The 14349-nt window shown below is 44.8% G+C and overlaps 1 protein-coding gene across 1 annotated transcript in view; it reads left to right on the forward strand.

The window, feature by feature from the left end:
• The first annotated feature begins 12051 nt into the window (after positions 1-12051).
• The window catches only part of LOC137324234 (metabotropic glutamate receptor 1-like), a 236232-nt gene continuing 233934 nt past the window's right edge, over positions 12052-14349 (forward strand). Inside the window, exon 1 of the mRNA XM_067988380.1 lies at positions 12052-12787. Within this exon, the coding sequence (XP_067844481.1) occupies positions 12052-12787 (736 nt within the window). The remainder of the gene's footprint in view (positions 12788-14349) is intronic.

A 14349-nucleotide genomic window follows, 5' to 3' on the forward strand; every position in this document is an offset into this window, starting at 1 on the left:
ATTTTTTTTAAAATTCCTTGTGGGCCGGGAGGAGCAGGAGTGCTCCTCCAAGCCCCACAAGGAAACCTTGGGCCTCCCCAACCCCAGGATTCCTCCCCCCACCCCCCACCTATCCACTTACATTAGTGCCAGGGACTATTGCCTTTAGTCCCCGGCGGCAGCCTCCAACCTGTATAATCTTAATGGCCGGGCAGCTGCTTCCCACCAACTTCCAGACCGTTTTGGTCGGCAAGCAGCATGGAAATGAGGCCCGGCCATTAAAATCAGCCAAGCTTACTGGCTGCTGCTCCCAGGCACTCCACTTGCTTTGCTGCATTAACAGTACACCAGTAGTGTAATGGCCTCTCTTTTATTTCTTAACTCTAGCCAAATAGATTCTGTCCTTGACCCCTCCAGGACATCCTCTCTCTCCAGTATTGCAATATTCTCCTTAATCAATAATGCCACCACCCCCCCCCCCCCCTCCTTTCTTTCCTTCCCTATCTTTCCTGAACACTTGGTATCCAGGAATAATTAGTACCCAATCCTGCCCTTTACCAAGGAAGAAGACGCTGCCAGAGTCTCAATAAAGGATGATCTAGTTGAGATACTGGATGGGCTAAAAATTGATAAAGAAGAGGTACTTGAAAGGCTAGCTGTACTTAAAGTAGATAAGTCCGGATGGGATGCATCCTAGGTTGTTGAGGGAGGTAAGGGTGGAAATTGCGGATGTACTGGCCATAATCTTCCAAACATCCGTAGATACGGGGGTGATGCCAGAGAACTGGAGAATTGCAAATGTTACACCCTTGTTCAAAAAAGGGTGTAAGGATAAACCCAGCAACTATAGGCCAGTCAGTTTAACCTCAGTGGTGGGGAAGCTTTTAGAAACGATAATCCGGGACAGAATTAACAGTCACTTGGACGAGTGTGCATTGATTAGGGAAAGCCAGCACGGATTTGTTAAAGACAAATCGTGTTTAACTAACCTGATAGAGTTTTGATGAAGTAACAGAGAGGGTAGATGACGTTTGATAAAGTGCTGCATGGTAGGCTTATCATCAAGATTGCAGCCCATGGGGGCAGTAGCAACAATAACACAGAATTGGCTAAATGACAGGAAACAGAGAGTAGCGGTGAACGGCTGTTTTTCGGACTGGAGGGAGGTGTACAGTGGTGTTCCCCAGGGGTCGGTGCTGGGACCACTGCTTTTCTTGATATATATTATTGATTTGGACTTGGGTGTACAGGGCACAATTTCAAAATTTGCAGATGACACAAAACTTTGAAGGGTAGTAAACAGTGAGGAGGATAGTGGTAGACTTCAAGAGGATATAGACAGGCTGGTGGCATGGGCAGACAAGTGGCAGATGAAATTTAACGTAGAAAAATGTGAAGTGATACATTTTGGTAAGAAGAACGAGGAGAGGCAATATGAACTAAAGGGCACAACTCTAAAAGGGTTACAGGAATAGAGAGATCTGAAGGTGTATGTGCACAAATCGTTGAAGGTGGCATGGCAGGTTGAGAAAGCAGTTAAAAAAGCATACGGGATCCTGGGCTTTATAAATAGAGGCATAGAGTACAAAAGTATGGAAGTCATGATGAACCTTTATAAAATACTGGTTCGGTCACAACTGGAGTATTGTGTCCAGTTCTGGGCACCGCACTTTAGGAAAGATGTGAAGGCCTTAGAGAGGGTGCAGAAGAGATTCACTAGAATGATTTCAGGGATGAGGGACTTTAGTTATGTGGATAGACTGGAGAAGCTGGGGTTGTTCTCCTTGGAACAGAGATGGTTGCGAGGAGATTTGATAGAGGTATTCAAGATCATGAAGGGTCTAGACAGAGTAGATAGAGAGAAACTGTTCCCATTGGTGGAAGGGTCAAGAACTAGTGGACATAGATTTAAGGTGATTGGCAAAAGAACCAAAGATGACACGAGGAAAAATCTTTTTACACAGCGAGTGGTTAGGATCTAGAATGCACTGCCCGAGAGGGCGGTGGAGGCAGATTCAATCATGGCCTTCAAAAGGGAACTGGGTAAGTATTTGAAAGGAAAAAATTTGCAGGGCTACGGGGATAGGGCAAGGGAGTGGGACCAGCTGGATTGCTCTTGCATAGAGCCGGTGCAGACTCGATTGGCCGAATGGCCTCCTTCCGTGTTGTAACCTTTCTATGATTCTATGATTAACGCCCGCGAGTAAAAATCGAGGCCATAAAGTTACAGGAATTGGTCCAGCTGCTGAAAGCACAAGCTCGGCCTCTACAGAATACAGCATAATGCAGGTAGGATCCCTCCATCTGACCAACACCAAACATAATGGAATATTTCTCACTTCGCCATCCTTTGACAATTGTTGGCATTAGACACAGCAAGGGCAGTTAATTGCGAAGCCAGTACCCGTATTGCCAACTCTAACTGTGTATCTGGCGGACTTATTGATGGTGCACAGGTATAGTCCCAAAAACAGAGTCATAGTCACACCAGGAAGTCTTTTCCACCAACTACTCCAGCAGTAAAATCCACAACTTCTGCATGTCCAGATGGAGACTTCTGGCAGGAGATGACACTCAAAGCGAGGTCGGGCTCTAGGTTATGGCCTTGGGATACTTGGTAGAAGGCAGCATAGGTTGCAGGCCTGGGTGGAGGCACAGGCTGACACCAGGCAGCAGGTCTTGAAGGGAGCTCCAGGCGAGGGATGAGGACAGGTTGGGAATCACAGAAAGAATGGGGATCATGACTGTGGAGATGAGCGTGAATGAGGCCTATGACTTGAGAGTGAGACATCTTTTGAGGCTCCGGCCTCATTTACATTCACCAGGTGAGTTGCGGGGCGTCAAATAGATGTCCCGGTGCAGCATACCAGATGCAGTAAAGGTTATCAGGCTGGAGCTGCTGTCAGGAAGCTAAGTTGTCGGTGGGGTGGGGGTGTGGTCTCGTGGGGGGTGGGGGCCCCGGGATGGTAGTGGCGTGATTTTTTTTCTGGGCCCTTGGAGGTGCTCTTCTAGTCCTCCGGGGCCCACAAAAATAGTTCAAGACTGATCTTTGCTGAGCCTGTTCTCTTCCATCACCTGTGGAACTGGTTGAAGCCCGGACTGTGCAGACTCCGACCACTTCCTATCTAAAATGGCAATCGGGTTCCGATTTATGTCCTAGGAACCCAATTTCCTTATTAAGAGGGGGCCTATCGCCTGAATCAGACGGGCCTTTGGACACCCGATGATAGGCCCCTTACAAAATGGCACCACCTGCATCACTGATGTTAGTGAGGTGGTAAGGCAACCATCTCCATTTTGAGGTCGCTACCGTCCCACTAACTCCAGGTTAAGGTGATAGGAATTGACCCCTGCAGTTCTTTATCAAGATCCTCTATGGTCACAATTTCCAAGATAGTAGTAGTTTGTAGTCCTTTTCTGTACCCTATTGGAGCAACCACGTCTGGTTGGAGGAAACTGATTAATTATTTTTGTAGAATATGAGTTTCATGTAATGCAATTGGTGAATCAGAAAATTCAGAAAGAAGTAAATCAGAAATTAGAAGCAGAAAATCACTGATCACACAATCAATTGAAAGGAAGAAAATTGCATACAGACGTAAAATGGTTTATTCTAAAGCTAGGGAAAATAATAGAAGGAATCCTATAGATGGTGCTGTGGTATAATCTCCAGCCATGAAAAAACTTTGGACAGCATGAGCATTGGGAGATTGCCAAGAATCATCCATAGTCCATAATCTGGAGATTGGGGCAGGAGAACAAAGCTGCCGAAAAAGAAAAGAAATAGAAACAAAAAAGAAGGGACGGGCAAAAGGTCTTCCTGTATTTAATGAAATAGCTTCAAACGGTACCTCCCATCTCATAGCCAATTACTCTCCACATTTTATCTATGGAATAATGGCCTTTAATAAAACATATCGAATCTCCTGCAGGACTCTCTCCTAAGTTGATGTCTGAACTCCACAGTTTGGGGTGTGTGGGTTGACTGATGACCTGCAATGCCCTCCATTGCACAACTTCCTGGCTCTAGGGGAGAGAAGAAAAATAATGAATGAAAGAAAAGCTTTGGCGGTCCTGTAAAACATGCTGGCTCAGAGCCCTGGGAAACATCCTGGATCAGAGGCTTGGCACTTCAATGCCAGACTGCCCAACATTCAAAGTCATAGAAGGAAATGTCTAAAGGATCCCCATGCCCCATCCCGCTAACCTCAACGATCACTTGCTAAACATTGCATTCCTGCTGAAATAGTGTGGATCCCGTTTACAGGATTTAAAAGAACAATGCAGCAAAGAGCTCTGACTGAACCTTGTGAAGAAGCAATACTTTGGTGAACTGCCAATTCCTGTGGAATCAGAGTGCACAGAGACCAAAACTGGGGGAAGGCCCATATGAATCAATTGATCTTGCAAGCTTAAGTATTCTGTCACTGGTAAATGATTAGATTCTATAAATGGCACAGGACTGAATTCTATTGACCATAAATTACTGAATTCTGTCCACATTAGAGAAAGAACTTGGATTTACATAGCGCCTTTCATGACCTCAGGACATCCCAAAGTGCTTTACAGCCAATTAAGTACTTTTGAAGTGTAGTCACTGTTGTAATGTAGGAAACGTGACAACCAATATGCGCACAGCAAGATCCCACAAACAGCAACATGATAATGACCAGATCATTTGTTTTAGTGATGTTGGTTGAGGGATAAATGTTTTCCAGGACATCAGGGAGAATTCCCCTGTTCTTCTTCAGATAGTGCCATGGGATCTCTTACTTCCACCTGAGAGAGCAGACGAGGCCTTGGTTTAACATCTCATCCAAAAGACAGCATCTCCACCACTGCAGCACTCCCTCACTTCTGCAGTGGAGTGTCTCTCTGGATTTTGTGCTCAACTCTTTGGAGTGGGACTATGAACCCACAGCTTTCTGATTCAAGAGGTAAGAGTGCTACCAACTGAGCCCTGCTGACACATCAGATCAGCTAAGAGGATTGAATTCTGTTGATTGCGAATGATTGAATTCTGTCAATAGACAATTGAATTCTGAACAGTTGTCTTTTGCCAGTAGGCATGACCAACCATACCTGAGCCAAGATTCTAGGTTTGACACTCAAAAATGGTCAGGGGCCCTATCTTTACTGCACTAAGGCTGATGAAGCTGGAACCTGAAACCTGGACATGGTAAAAAGGACCAGATATCCCCAGCATTTTGCTCCCCACTCCCACCATCATTCTTCACAAAGTTTCTCCTTAGCTGACCAGGTTGGCAGGCATGGGCTATCTGATTCTGCATCACCTGGAAGGAACCAATTCATACAACCTCAGTAAGATACTCAAAACTACCTCTGACTACCCAACATCACTAGCAGTTAGAATTCTAAGATGATCTATTGGATCAATGGGGCAAGGCTTCTCATTGTCTTTTAGTGTGCTGTGAATTTTGCAGAGACTCACCATCATCACAGTGCATGGCAATGCACTTTTATATTGCTGCCTCCCAATGCTCATGTTGCACCTCCCCAGTTTAGTGTTTGACAGGTAACTATTTGCCATTATCTTATGTGTTGGACAGTCAGAAGTTCAGAGCAGCAATTAAAATGTCTTATTATACAAATATTTAGATGTTTGTATATTTCTCAGTGATTTACAGCTTCTCAATTTCCAGCTTGGAGCCTTTTAAACTCATGAGCCGAAGCATCACTCACAGGCCAGAAATCCTCTTCTAGCTATCAGCCTCTGTCACACGTCTAGTGTTAACATTCAGTGTTAGTATCAAGTACTTCCACATATAGTGCAGCACTTGTTAATGGTAGGATAAGGCTTCCTGTTGATTCAACAATTGTCCTCAATCCCAAACTGAGGAAAGTGTTCTTAATGCATCGAGTGTAGATTTATCAGTGTTTAATATAACATAAATTGCTAATTGAATGTATTTTTTGCAAAATGCTAGTATGTTTCATGTTGACTGGAATATTTCAGTGAATGATCAGTAATCACATCCAAGCCCCTTTCAGCCTTTTTTATTGATACACTTCCATCATGCACACATTTCATATTTCCTGTTCCAATATGTATCCCCTTGCATCTATATTCAACGAGCTATCTAATATTAAAAATGGTCTCAAGAACCTGGAGGTATTGGACCTGCAGATGGCACTCTAAACATAACGTTACACGACCGACCGCTTATAATGAGGTCAGACCCGACGTTATGTGAAGGACACAAAGTGAAAATACCAAATCGCAAACAGCAGCCTCTCAGGTGAAATTCACCCCCTACTAAGCAAGATTTTGGTCCTCACCCTCCCATCCAGTTAGCAAGATTTTGGAACTGAGCTCCACCTCCCCTATCAGCAGGCTTTTGATCCTCAAACCCCCTTAACCTGAGCAAGTTCTCCCCCTCCCCCTCCCCCACACCAAACAAGATTTCTGGCCTTTGCCACCGGCCCCCTCCCCTCTCCCCTCCCCGCCCAATAGGAGCAAGGTTTTGCCCGCCTCCACTGAGCAAGATTTTTGGTCCTCTCTTCCACCCCCCCCCCCACCCCACTGCCATGCTGAGCAAAATCTTGGCCCCACTTCCCCCCATCCCAATAAGCTAGATCTCAACCCTTCTGTCATGCGGCATGTCTGATTCCAACCCCCAACTGCCTGCAAATTGCCTTCTCCCCCTCAACCTACCCATTGGCTGCCAATCCTTTCCTCCCAACCCCATAACAGCTGTGGTTGCCCCTCATATGCTATCTCTACTCTGCTTAATTTCCCCTTTTACAATAACCAAGTACCCTCCCCCAATGAATTTCTCATTTACAGCCTCCCCACTTACTGTATTTCTCCTTCCCCGAAGGCTGATTTTTCAATGCCTCAATTCCCCTACCCCTGCTGATCTCAATTCCCCATCCTCAGTACTCCCATCTTCGTTCCTTTGCCTTTCCCTTTCTTCACACTCCCCTCTCATTTCCCTTCCTCTCTCCCTCCCCATCCCCTTCTCTCACTGTGCTTTCTTCATCCCTTCCCACTGACTGTTAGCTCCCCTCCCTTTCCCCTCTCCTCCCCATCATCTCATCTTCCTTACCCTCCCCTCCACTTCCGCCATCTCTCTTCCCCCACTCCCCTTCCCATCTTCCCCTCCCCTTTTTATTTGTCTAGTTCTAAACTACCCATGAGTAATGCCATGGGGTACCTTTTAGTTTTTATCTTCATGCTTTTGTTATCTCTAGACTTGATTATTCCAATGGTCTCTTGGCCGGCATCCCATCTTCCACCCTCCATAAACTTGAGTTTATCCAAAACTCTGCTACCTTTATCCTAACTCGCACCAAGTCCCACTCACCCATCACCCCTGTGCTCGCTAACCTACATTGGCTCCTGGTCCACCAATGCTTCAATTTTTAAATTCTCATCCTTGTGTTCAAATCCCTCCATGGCCTCGCCCCTCCCTATCTCTGTATCTATCTCCTCCAGCCCTACCACTCTCCAAGAACTCTGCATTCCTCCAACTCTGTCCTCTTATGCATTCCCCACTTCCTTTGCCCCACCACTGGCGGCCTTGATCAGCCATCTAGGTCCTAAGCACTGCAATTCCCTCCCTAAACCAATTCACCTCTCCACCTCTCCTCCTTTAAGACTCTGCTTAAAACCTACCTTTTTGACCAAGCATTTGGTCACCTGTCCTAATGTCTGTTTACTCTCCTGTGAAGCGCCTTGGGATGTTTTACCAAGTTAAAGATGCTATATAAATGCAAATTGTTGTTGTTGCATCTAGGGCCTTTCACATCAGTTCTGTGTGTTCTTTCCTATCCTATTTGATTGCTGTGCTGTGCTTTTGTTGAAGCTCAGAAATAAGAATGACAGCTTGTTTAATGTGATCTCAAATGCACTGAGCTAAACTTTGAACCACACATTGAAGTGGAAATGCCTTACTGGCACCCAAATTGGTTCAGAATCATATACTGCAGCAAGGGACTCCCATCGCTTTCCAATTAGACTAACAGTTGCACATTGCAGCAGAGATATGGATTGCCAGATTAGCTTTCCTACATATGTTCTCATCATATATATGGACTGCCTTCCAAACAGTCTTCCAGCTGTCTGTTGAAAGTCTGTCCTTGTGTATGGAAATCAATTACAGAAATATTTTAAAAATATATTCTTCAGAGATGATTATTATGGATAGCTAGATGTGGGGTGCTGCACATGGGCGCTCAGCAGATGGACTGGTTTAAAATGTCAGTCACCTGCTGCTGGTCACCGCTTAACAGATTGCAATCAGTGCACTCATCTATAACTATGCAATGTGATTGTTAAAAGTGATTCTTTGGTGCTACAGTAGTACCTCACACAGCACACACATGACAGCCATTCACGTGTACACACATGCATGCACACATATATACATACATACATGCAAGCACATATATGCATCCATGCATCCACCTACACACTTGCTGGTACAACCTAGAGCTGACCTTGAGCTATACTAACTTGGTAGGCTGGCCTAGATCCTTTGGCAGAACTTTACTGGAAGTTGGCACGGAACAATAATGGCAGGAAGCACTGGTGGGAGAAGAAGGTTTTTACATGGAATGCAGTGGAGATGCTGCTAGATGCAGTGGAGAGGAGTCCAGCAGCACACAGGTAGGTGAAAACAGTGGTGCAAAGAGTCTGGGAGACAGAGTGAATACCACCAGCACAGTACTGAGGTCATGGGTTCAGTGCAATAAGAAATTCAACAACCCCATCAGGAGGGGCAACATAGGTAGGGGTCACTAACCCTCTTCTTACTGCTGTGCGCCAACTGTTACTAGCATCACCAGAGCGAGTCCAAGATTTGTTTCAATATCAATTAGGAGCATTCCAGGACGTCTCCAGACTTCATTTCAATGTAAATTAGGGGTATTCTGGTTTATTAAGGAAACTATGCAAAACGTTATTAACTGCAGTGCAGGTCTTCGAACTTCACTCTATATCTTCTAACAAGAGGATATATATAATACCAGAAATAGTACAAGAGCACACATTTGATATCTGTTACATCACACTTCCTGTGTTACATTTCTTGAATGACACAGAAAAAAAACAACAAATAAGAATTCTGTAACTATGAGAACTAATGAAAATCTAATAAATTTTAAAATGTTCATGTAAAGTTTCAGAGAAAGAGGTTATAGCTCAAAGACACACAATGACAGAAACTGAGACAGACAGTCAAAGAGTCGTGATTAGACACTTGTACTTTCTTTTTTATATACTTAGAATTCCAAAACAATCATTGAAACATTTTAATATGCAATGACGCTGGCTATACCCAGAGTACACTATCATGCAGCCATATCATTTATGAATAACAAAAGACATAAGCAGCTGAATTTTAAAAAAAAGATTCCATTTTTATGCACTAAGCTATTCAATTTAAATTGTGAGTTAAGTCCTGCTTGGGATCAATTTTTTTCTCTTCCTTTTATCATAGAATCATAGAATCTTACAGCATCGAAGGAGGACATTTAGCCCATTGTGTCTATGCCGGCTCTTCGAAAGAGCTATCCAATTAATTCCACTCCCCTGCTCTTTCCCTTGCAATTTTTCCCTTTTCAAGTATATATCCAATTCCCTTTTGAAAGCTAAATCTGCTTCCACCACCCTTTTAGGCAGTGCATTCCATATCATTACAACTCACTGCACAAAATAATTTCTCCTCTGGTTCTTTTGCCAATTATTTAAATCTGTGTGCTCTGGTTACCGACCCGTCTGTCAGTGGAAACCGTTTCTCCTTATTTACTCTATAAAAACCCTTCATAATTTTGAACACCTCTATTAAATCTCCCCTTAATCATCTTTGCTCGAAGGAGAACAATCCCAGCGACTCTAGTGTCTCCACATAACTGAACTCCCTCTTCCCTGGTACCATTCTGGTAATTCTCCACTGCACCCTCTCCAAGGCCTTGACATCCTTCATGAAATGTGGCGCCCAGAGTACACACTCCTCCAGCTGAGGCCTAACCAGTGATTTACAAAGGATTAGCATAATTATTAGGATTTAGATTATGAGTTCAAAGTAGGCTAGTGTCTAAATTATTCTATTAGTTGTGCCTCCTGGAGACTCCTTGCAGAATTGTTTTTCTGCTGATGACACTGGGCAACTCTGTTATGGTCACACTGAGAAACTGGGATATTTCTAACCTTCCGGGATGGTTGCTATGAGAAACCAAGTATTGAGTCTTGAGGTTTTATTTTTAAATCAGATTGGCCCTGGGCCATTCTATTTACTTAGTGTAAAGCAACATTTCCCAGTGCAAGTTTGAAGAACGATTACTTTAGAGGCGAAAGTTTGCCTTGTGCAGATCACAGACCCTGTTCTTTTTTTATAAAAAATAAAAACCATTTACGATTTCGCCCGGGGGTGGAGGGAGTCCTTTCAGATGCACGGGTTTCTGCAGTGAGCGACCTCTCTCGACTTTTGGCTGCGTGCAATTCGTTAACAGACTGCAACTTAACGTTGGATGGTGGGGGAGGGAGGGGGTCGCGGTAGTGGGGGCAATGTCCTGATTTCAGTTCTGTAGTAAAATGGAGCGGAAGACAGAGGGCAGGAGTGTTCATGCAAAACAGCTTCATGCGATAGACCTGCCCTAATGCGAATGGGAGCAGAGAGGAGGCAGGATCCGTCTGGCTCATAAGGCGTGTGATCATTGCGACGATCGCAGGTAAGTCTCCAATTTCACTTGCTAATTCTGAGTTGGTTGGAGTGGAGAATTTGGCTATGAAGCAAATACTCTGCTGGCTAACCCGAGCAAATGCATCGACATTAGCTTGCTTCTCTTGTAGAAACATGGGTTTGCTTCTGCTATTGACTTGCTCTTATCTTGTGCGCGCTGAGTAGTGCGAGCAAGCATCTTCGATGCGTTTCTGCGTAACACATAGGGTTCATTCGCCGTGCCGCCGATTTGAACTATTATCCAGCAACCTGTATACAGCTCAGTGTTGGATATGATGTGTTTGGCAAGACAGAGTTTGAAGAATCCACCGTGAACTTTGTTGGGGAGTTAGCTAACGTCTGAATCCAGCTGGCAGAGTTGGAATGGCTTTGCGCTGACCTTGGTGCTGAATCTATCCCTGAAACAGGAAGATGTCTGGTAAATATCCAAGTATTATAGTCTGGCTGGGAGTCTACATCTATCGATGTTGAATAGTGTAGCTAACAGAACCATAAATTCAAGGAGGGGAACCAAGATTAACAACTGCGTGTTAAATCTAAATTCAGTAAATGCAGGTCCTTTGGCAGATCTGCTGAAGTGACTTGTGATGAGAACCTGGATCTTAATGGTATTATCCTAGTGTAACTAGGTTACAGTGCGCGATTTTGTCTATAAGCTCCATGTTCTGTTCATGTAGATGTACGTTGGAATTATATCAATTATAAGACATGTTTTTTAAACTATCTGAACAAATCTTGGATAAATTTTCCTGCACTTATCCCCTTGATTTGGGGGGGTGGGGGAGTACACGAAAGTGTTACTGATTTTAAACATGGTCCTTTTATTCAATGGTTAGCCCCGTCATTCTGAAGGCTGCTTGAAATTAAATGAACGGATAATTGTGATGTGCTCCTTCCAATCTGACCTGACCACATTTAGATGGAAATCTGCGATTTGTCGTGTTTTTTGGTGAATACTGGCCTGCCCCCTGGGGAAATCAGTCTGTTGCAAGGTGTGCGAGTTTAGATATCTTTAGCATGTAGATACTTACACGGGAGCCCAGTTCTCATTCGTTGGTGTTTAATTGTTAATCTGAAATCGCCATTTATACACGGCACAAGTTCGATGAGTGGATTCCCAAGAACTTGCCTAGACTTTTTGCATGCACTTTTTTTTGGCTTTGCATCAAGGTCGTTCTGACACCAGAATTATAATTCTGGGTCCCCGCTCAAACTTCATTACTGTAAATTGGACCACGTGGTGTGTTTCATTCCTCTTTTGAGTTTTTCATGATTTTTTCCTTTTCCAGGTGCAACTGTATGTTTGGTCCGACTGGATGACCTTTTCAAATCATAAACCGTTCGTCTTAACACATCTTGTAAGAGGATGACCATGATGAGCAGGGTCGGACGCTGCAAGCATTATTCTTGCATTGAAATGGTGACCCTTTGGCTAATCTTCCTCCCAATGATTCTAAGCGTCCAAGAGCAAGAAGTCGGGAAGCGAGTTCTGCTGTCCATGAACTCGGCTCAACGCTCGGTGGCTCGGAAGGATGGCGATGTGATCATTGGGGCTCTCTTCTCGGTGCATCATCAGCCCCCGGCCGAGAGGGTGCCCGAGAGGAAATGTGGAGAAATTCGAGAGCAGTATGGGATCCAGCGAGTAGAAGCCATGTTCCATACTCTGGATAAGATCAACGCCGACCTCAACCTCCTGCCCAACATCACCCTGGGCTGCGAGATCAGAGACTCTTGCTGGCACTCGTCGGTTGCGCTGGAGCAAAGTATCGAGTTTATCCGAGACTCCCTCATCTCAATGCGGAACGAGCGGGATGGACTGACCCAGTGTCTCGAAGGACCAGTCTCTGGGTCAAAAGCCAAGACCCCCATAGCTGGGGTCATTGGGCCAGGCTCCAGTTCCGTGGCCATCCAAGTACAGAACCTCCTGCAGCTCTTCAACATTCCCCAGATCGCCTACTCGGCCACAAGCATCGACCTGAGTGACAAGACACTGTTTCAATATTTCCTCCGGGTTGTTCCTTCAGATACCCTCCAAGCCAGGGCCATGCTGGATATTGTGCAGAGGTACAATTGGACCTACGTGTCTGCTGTTCACACTGAAGGTAAAGCGGAGTCAAGTTGTGTAATTAGTTGCTCGCTTGTGCTCTAGTTTTGTACAGATGTATCGTGCAAAAACTGCAGCATAACTTGGAAATGGGACGGTGCATTGAATTCTGGCAAGTTTACGAGGCAGTCTCGCATTTCCTGGGCGTTGCACCAGCTACAATATAAATGGAAGCAGTCGAAAGCAAGATTCAAACTTTATTTTCGTTTATAGTTTGTATTGAGGAAAGAACCCATTGCCTCATCAATTCCGCTAACTTTAAAATTTTAACTGGTGTATTTGGGTGATTGTAATTCTGTTCATGCAGCCTTACTCATTCCACTTTTCCTGACGAGGCAATGGTGCAAAGCTAGCAGTATAACTGGGTGCTGTTGACTTGCACCTGTTCTAAAGTAGGTTACAGCCTCTACGGCACATAGAGGAGTTATTCAGCTTTTTAAGTATTATCTTGGTTCAATGTTAACTCACTCGCCTTGAATCAGAAGGCAATGGGTTCAAGTCCCACCCCGGGATTTAAGCATGTAATTTAGGCTGACATTTCAATGTGGTAATAAGGGAGTATTGCATAGTTGGAAATGTTGCCTTTCAGATGAGATGTTAAACTGAGGTTCCCTGCACCCATTTGCATGGATACTCAGGAACTGCTCTTCCCCTGTCACTTCCAGGATTTTCTGCATTAAGTGAGGGGGGAATGTAGAATGCACCTACCCTGAGACCTACTCAAAGGGTATGCAACTGACCTGAGTACATCACCCCGGATATGTCCTGTGATTTGTGCCCTGGCAATGGTGGCCAGGAGGAACACAAGTACATTCCTAGCATCCAGCGTTGCTCTGGCCTGTAGAGTAGGGGGGTTGAATTAATTAATTTTAAACCTTCGAGCCATGCAAAATCTAAATTTTTGTTGGTTTTAAAAATAAAATTTCCCACAATCTCTGCAGCTGGCCCTGATTACGTTGTGGCAGGGACCTCAGGCCTGCTGCATCTTTTAAAAAATTCATTCTTGGGATGTGGACATCGCTAGCAAGGTCAGCATTTATTGTCCATCCCTAGTTGGCCTTGGTGGTGACTACTTCTTGAACTGCTGCAGTCCATGTGGTGAAGGTGCTCCCACAATGTTCCAGGATTTTGGCCCAGCGATGATGAAGGAGCAGTGACATATGTCCCAGTCAGGATGGTGTGTAACTTGGAGGGGAACCTGGAGGTGATGGTGTTCCCATGCACCTACTGCCCTTGTTCTTCTAGGTGGTGGATCTCACAGGTTTGGAAGGTGCTCCCTGTCTGACAAGAGGCTGGAATCCACCCAGGAGCCCACCAAAAAAAAATCACCTGGGGTCAGGGCTTGGCCAGTGGGGCCTGCAGAACACCTACTGCACTGAAGATGTGCCAGAGCAGAAAGTCCCAGCCATTATGTCCAGATACCAGTGTAGACATTGAGTATCAGCAGGCTCACCTATCATGAAGTTCATCAAAAGAGGGCCTGTTTAACTACCCCCCCCCACCCCAATGTCATGCATGTACACTTTTCAACAGAAATATATTGCATGCCACTTAGGTCCT

Source organism: Heptranchias perlo, chromosome 8, assembly GCF_035084215.1.
Source record: "Heptranchias perlo isolate sHepPer1 chromosome 8, sHepPer1.hap1, whole genome shotgun sequence".
Taxonomy (NCBI): Eukaryota; Metazoa; Chordata; class Chondrichthyes; order Hexanchiformes; family Hexanchidae; genus Heptranchias; species Heptranchias perlo.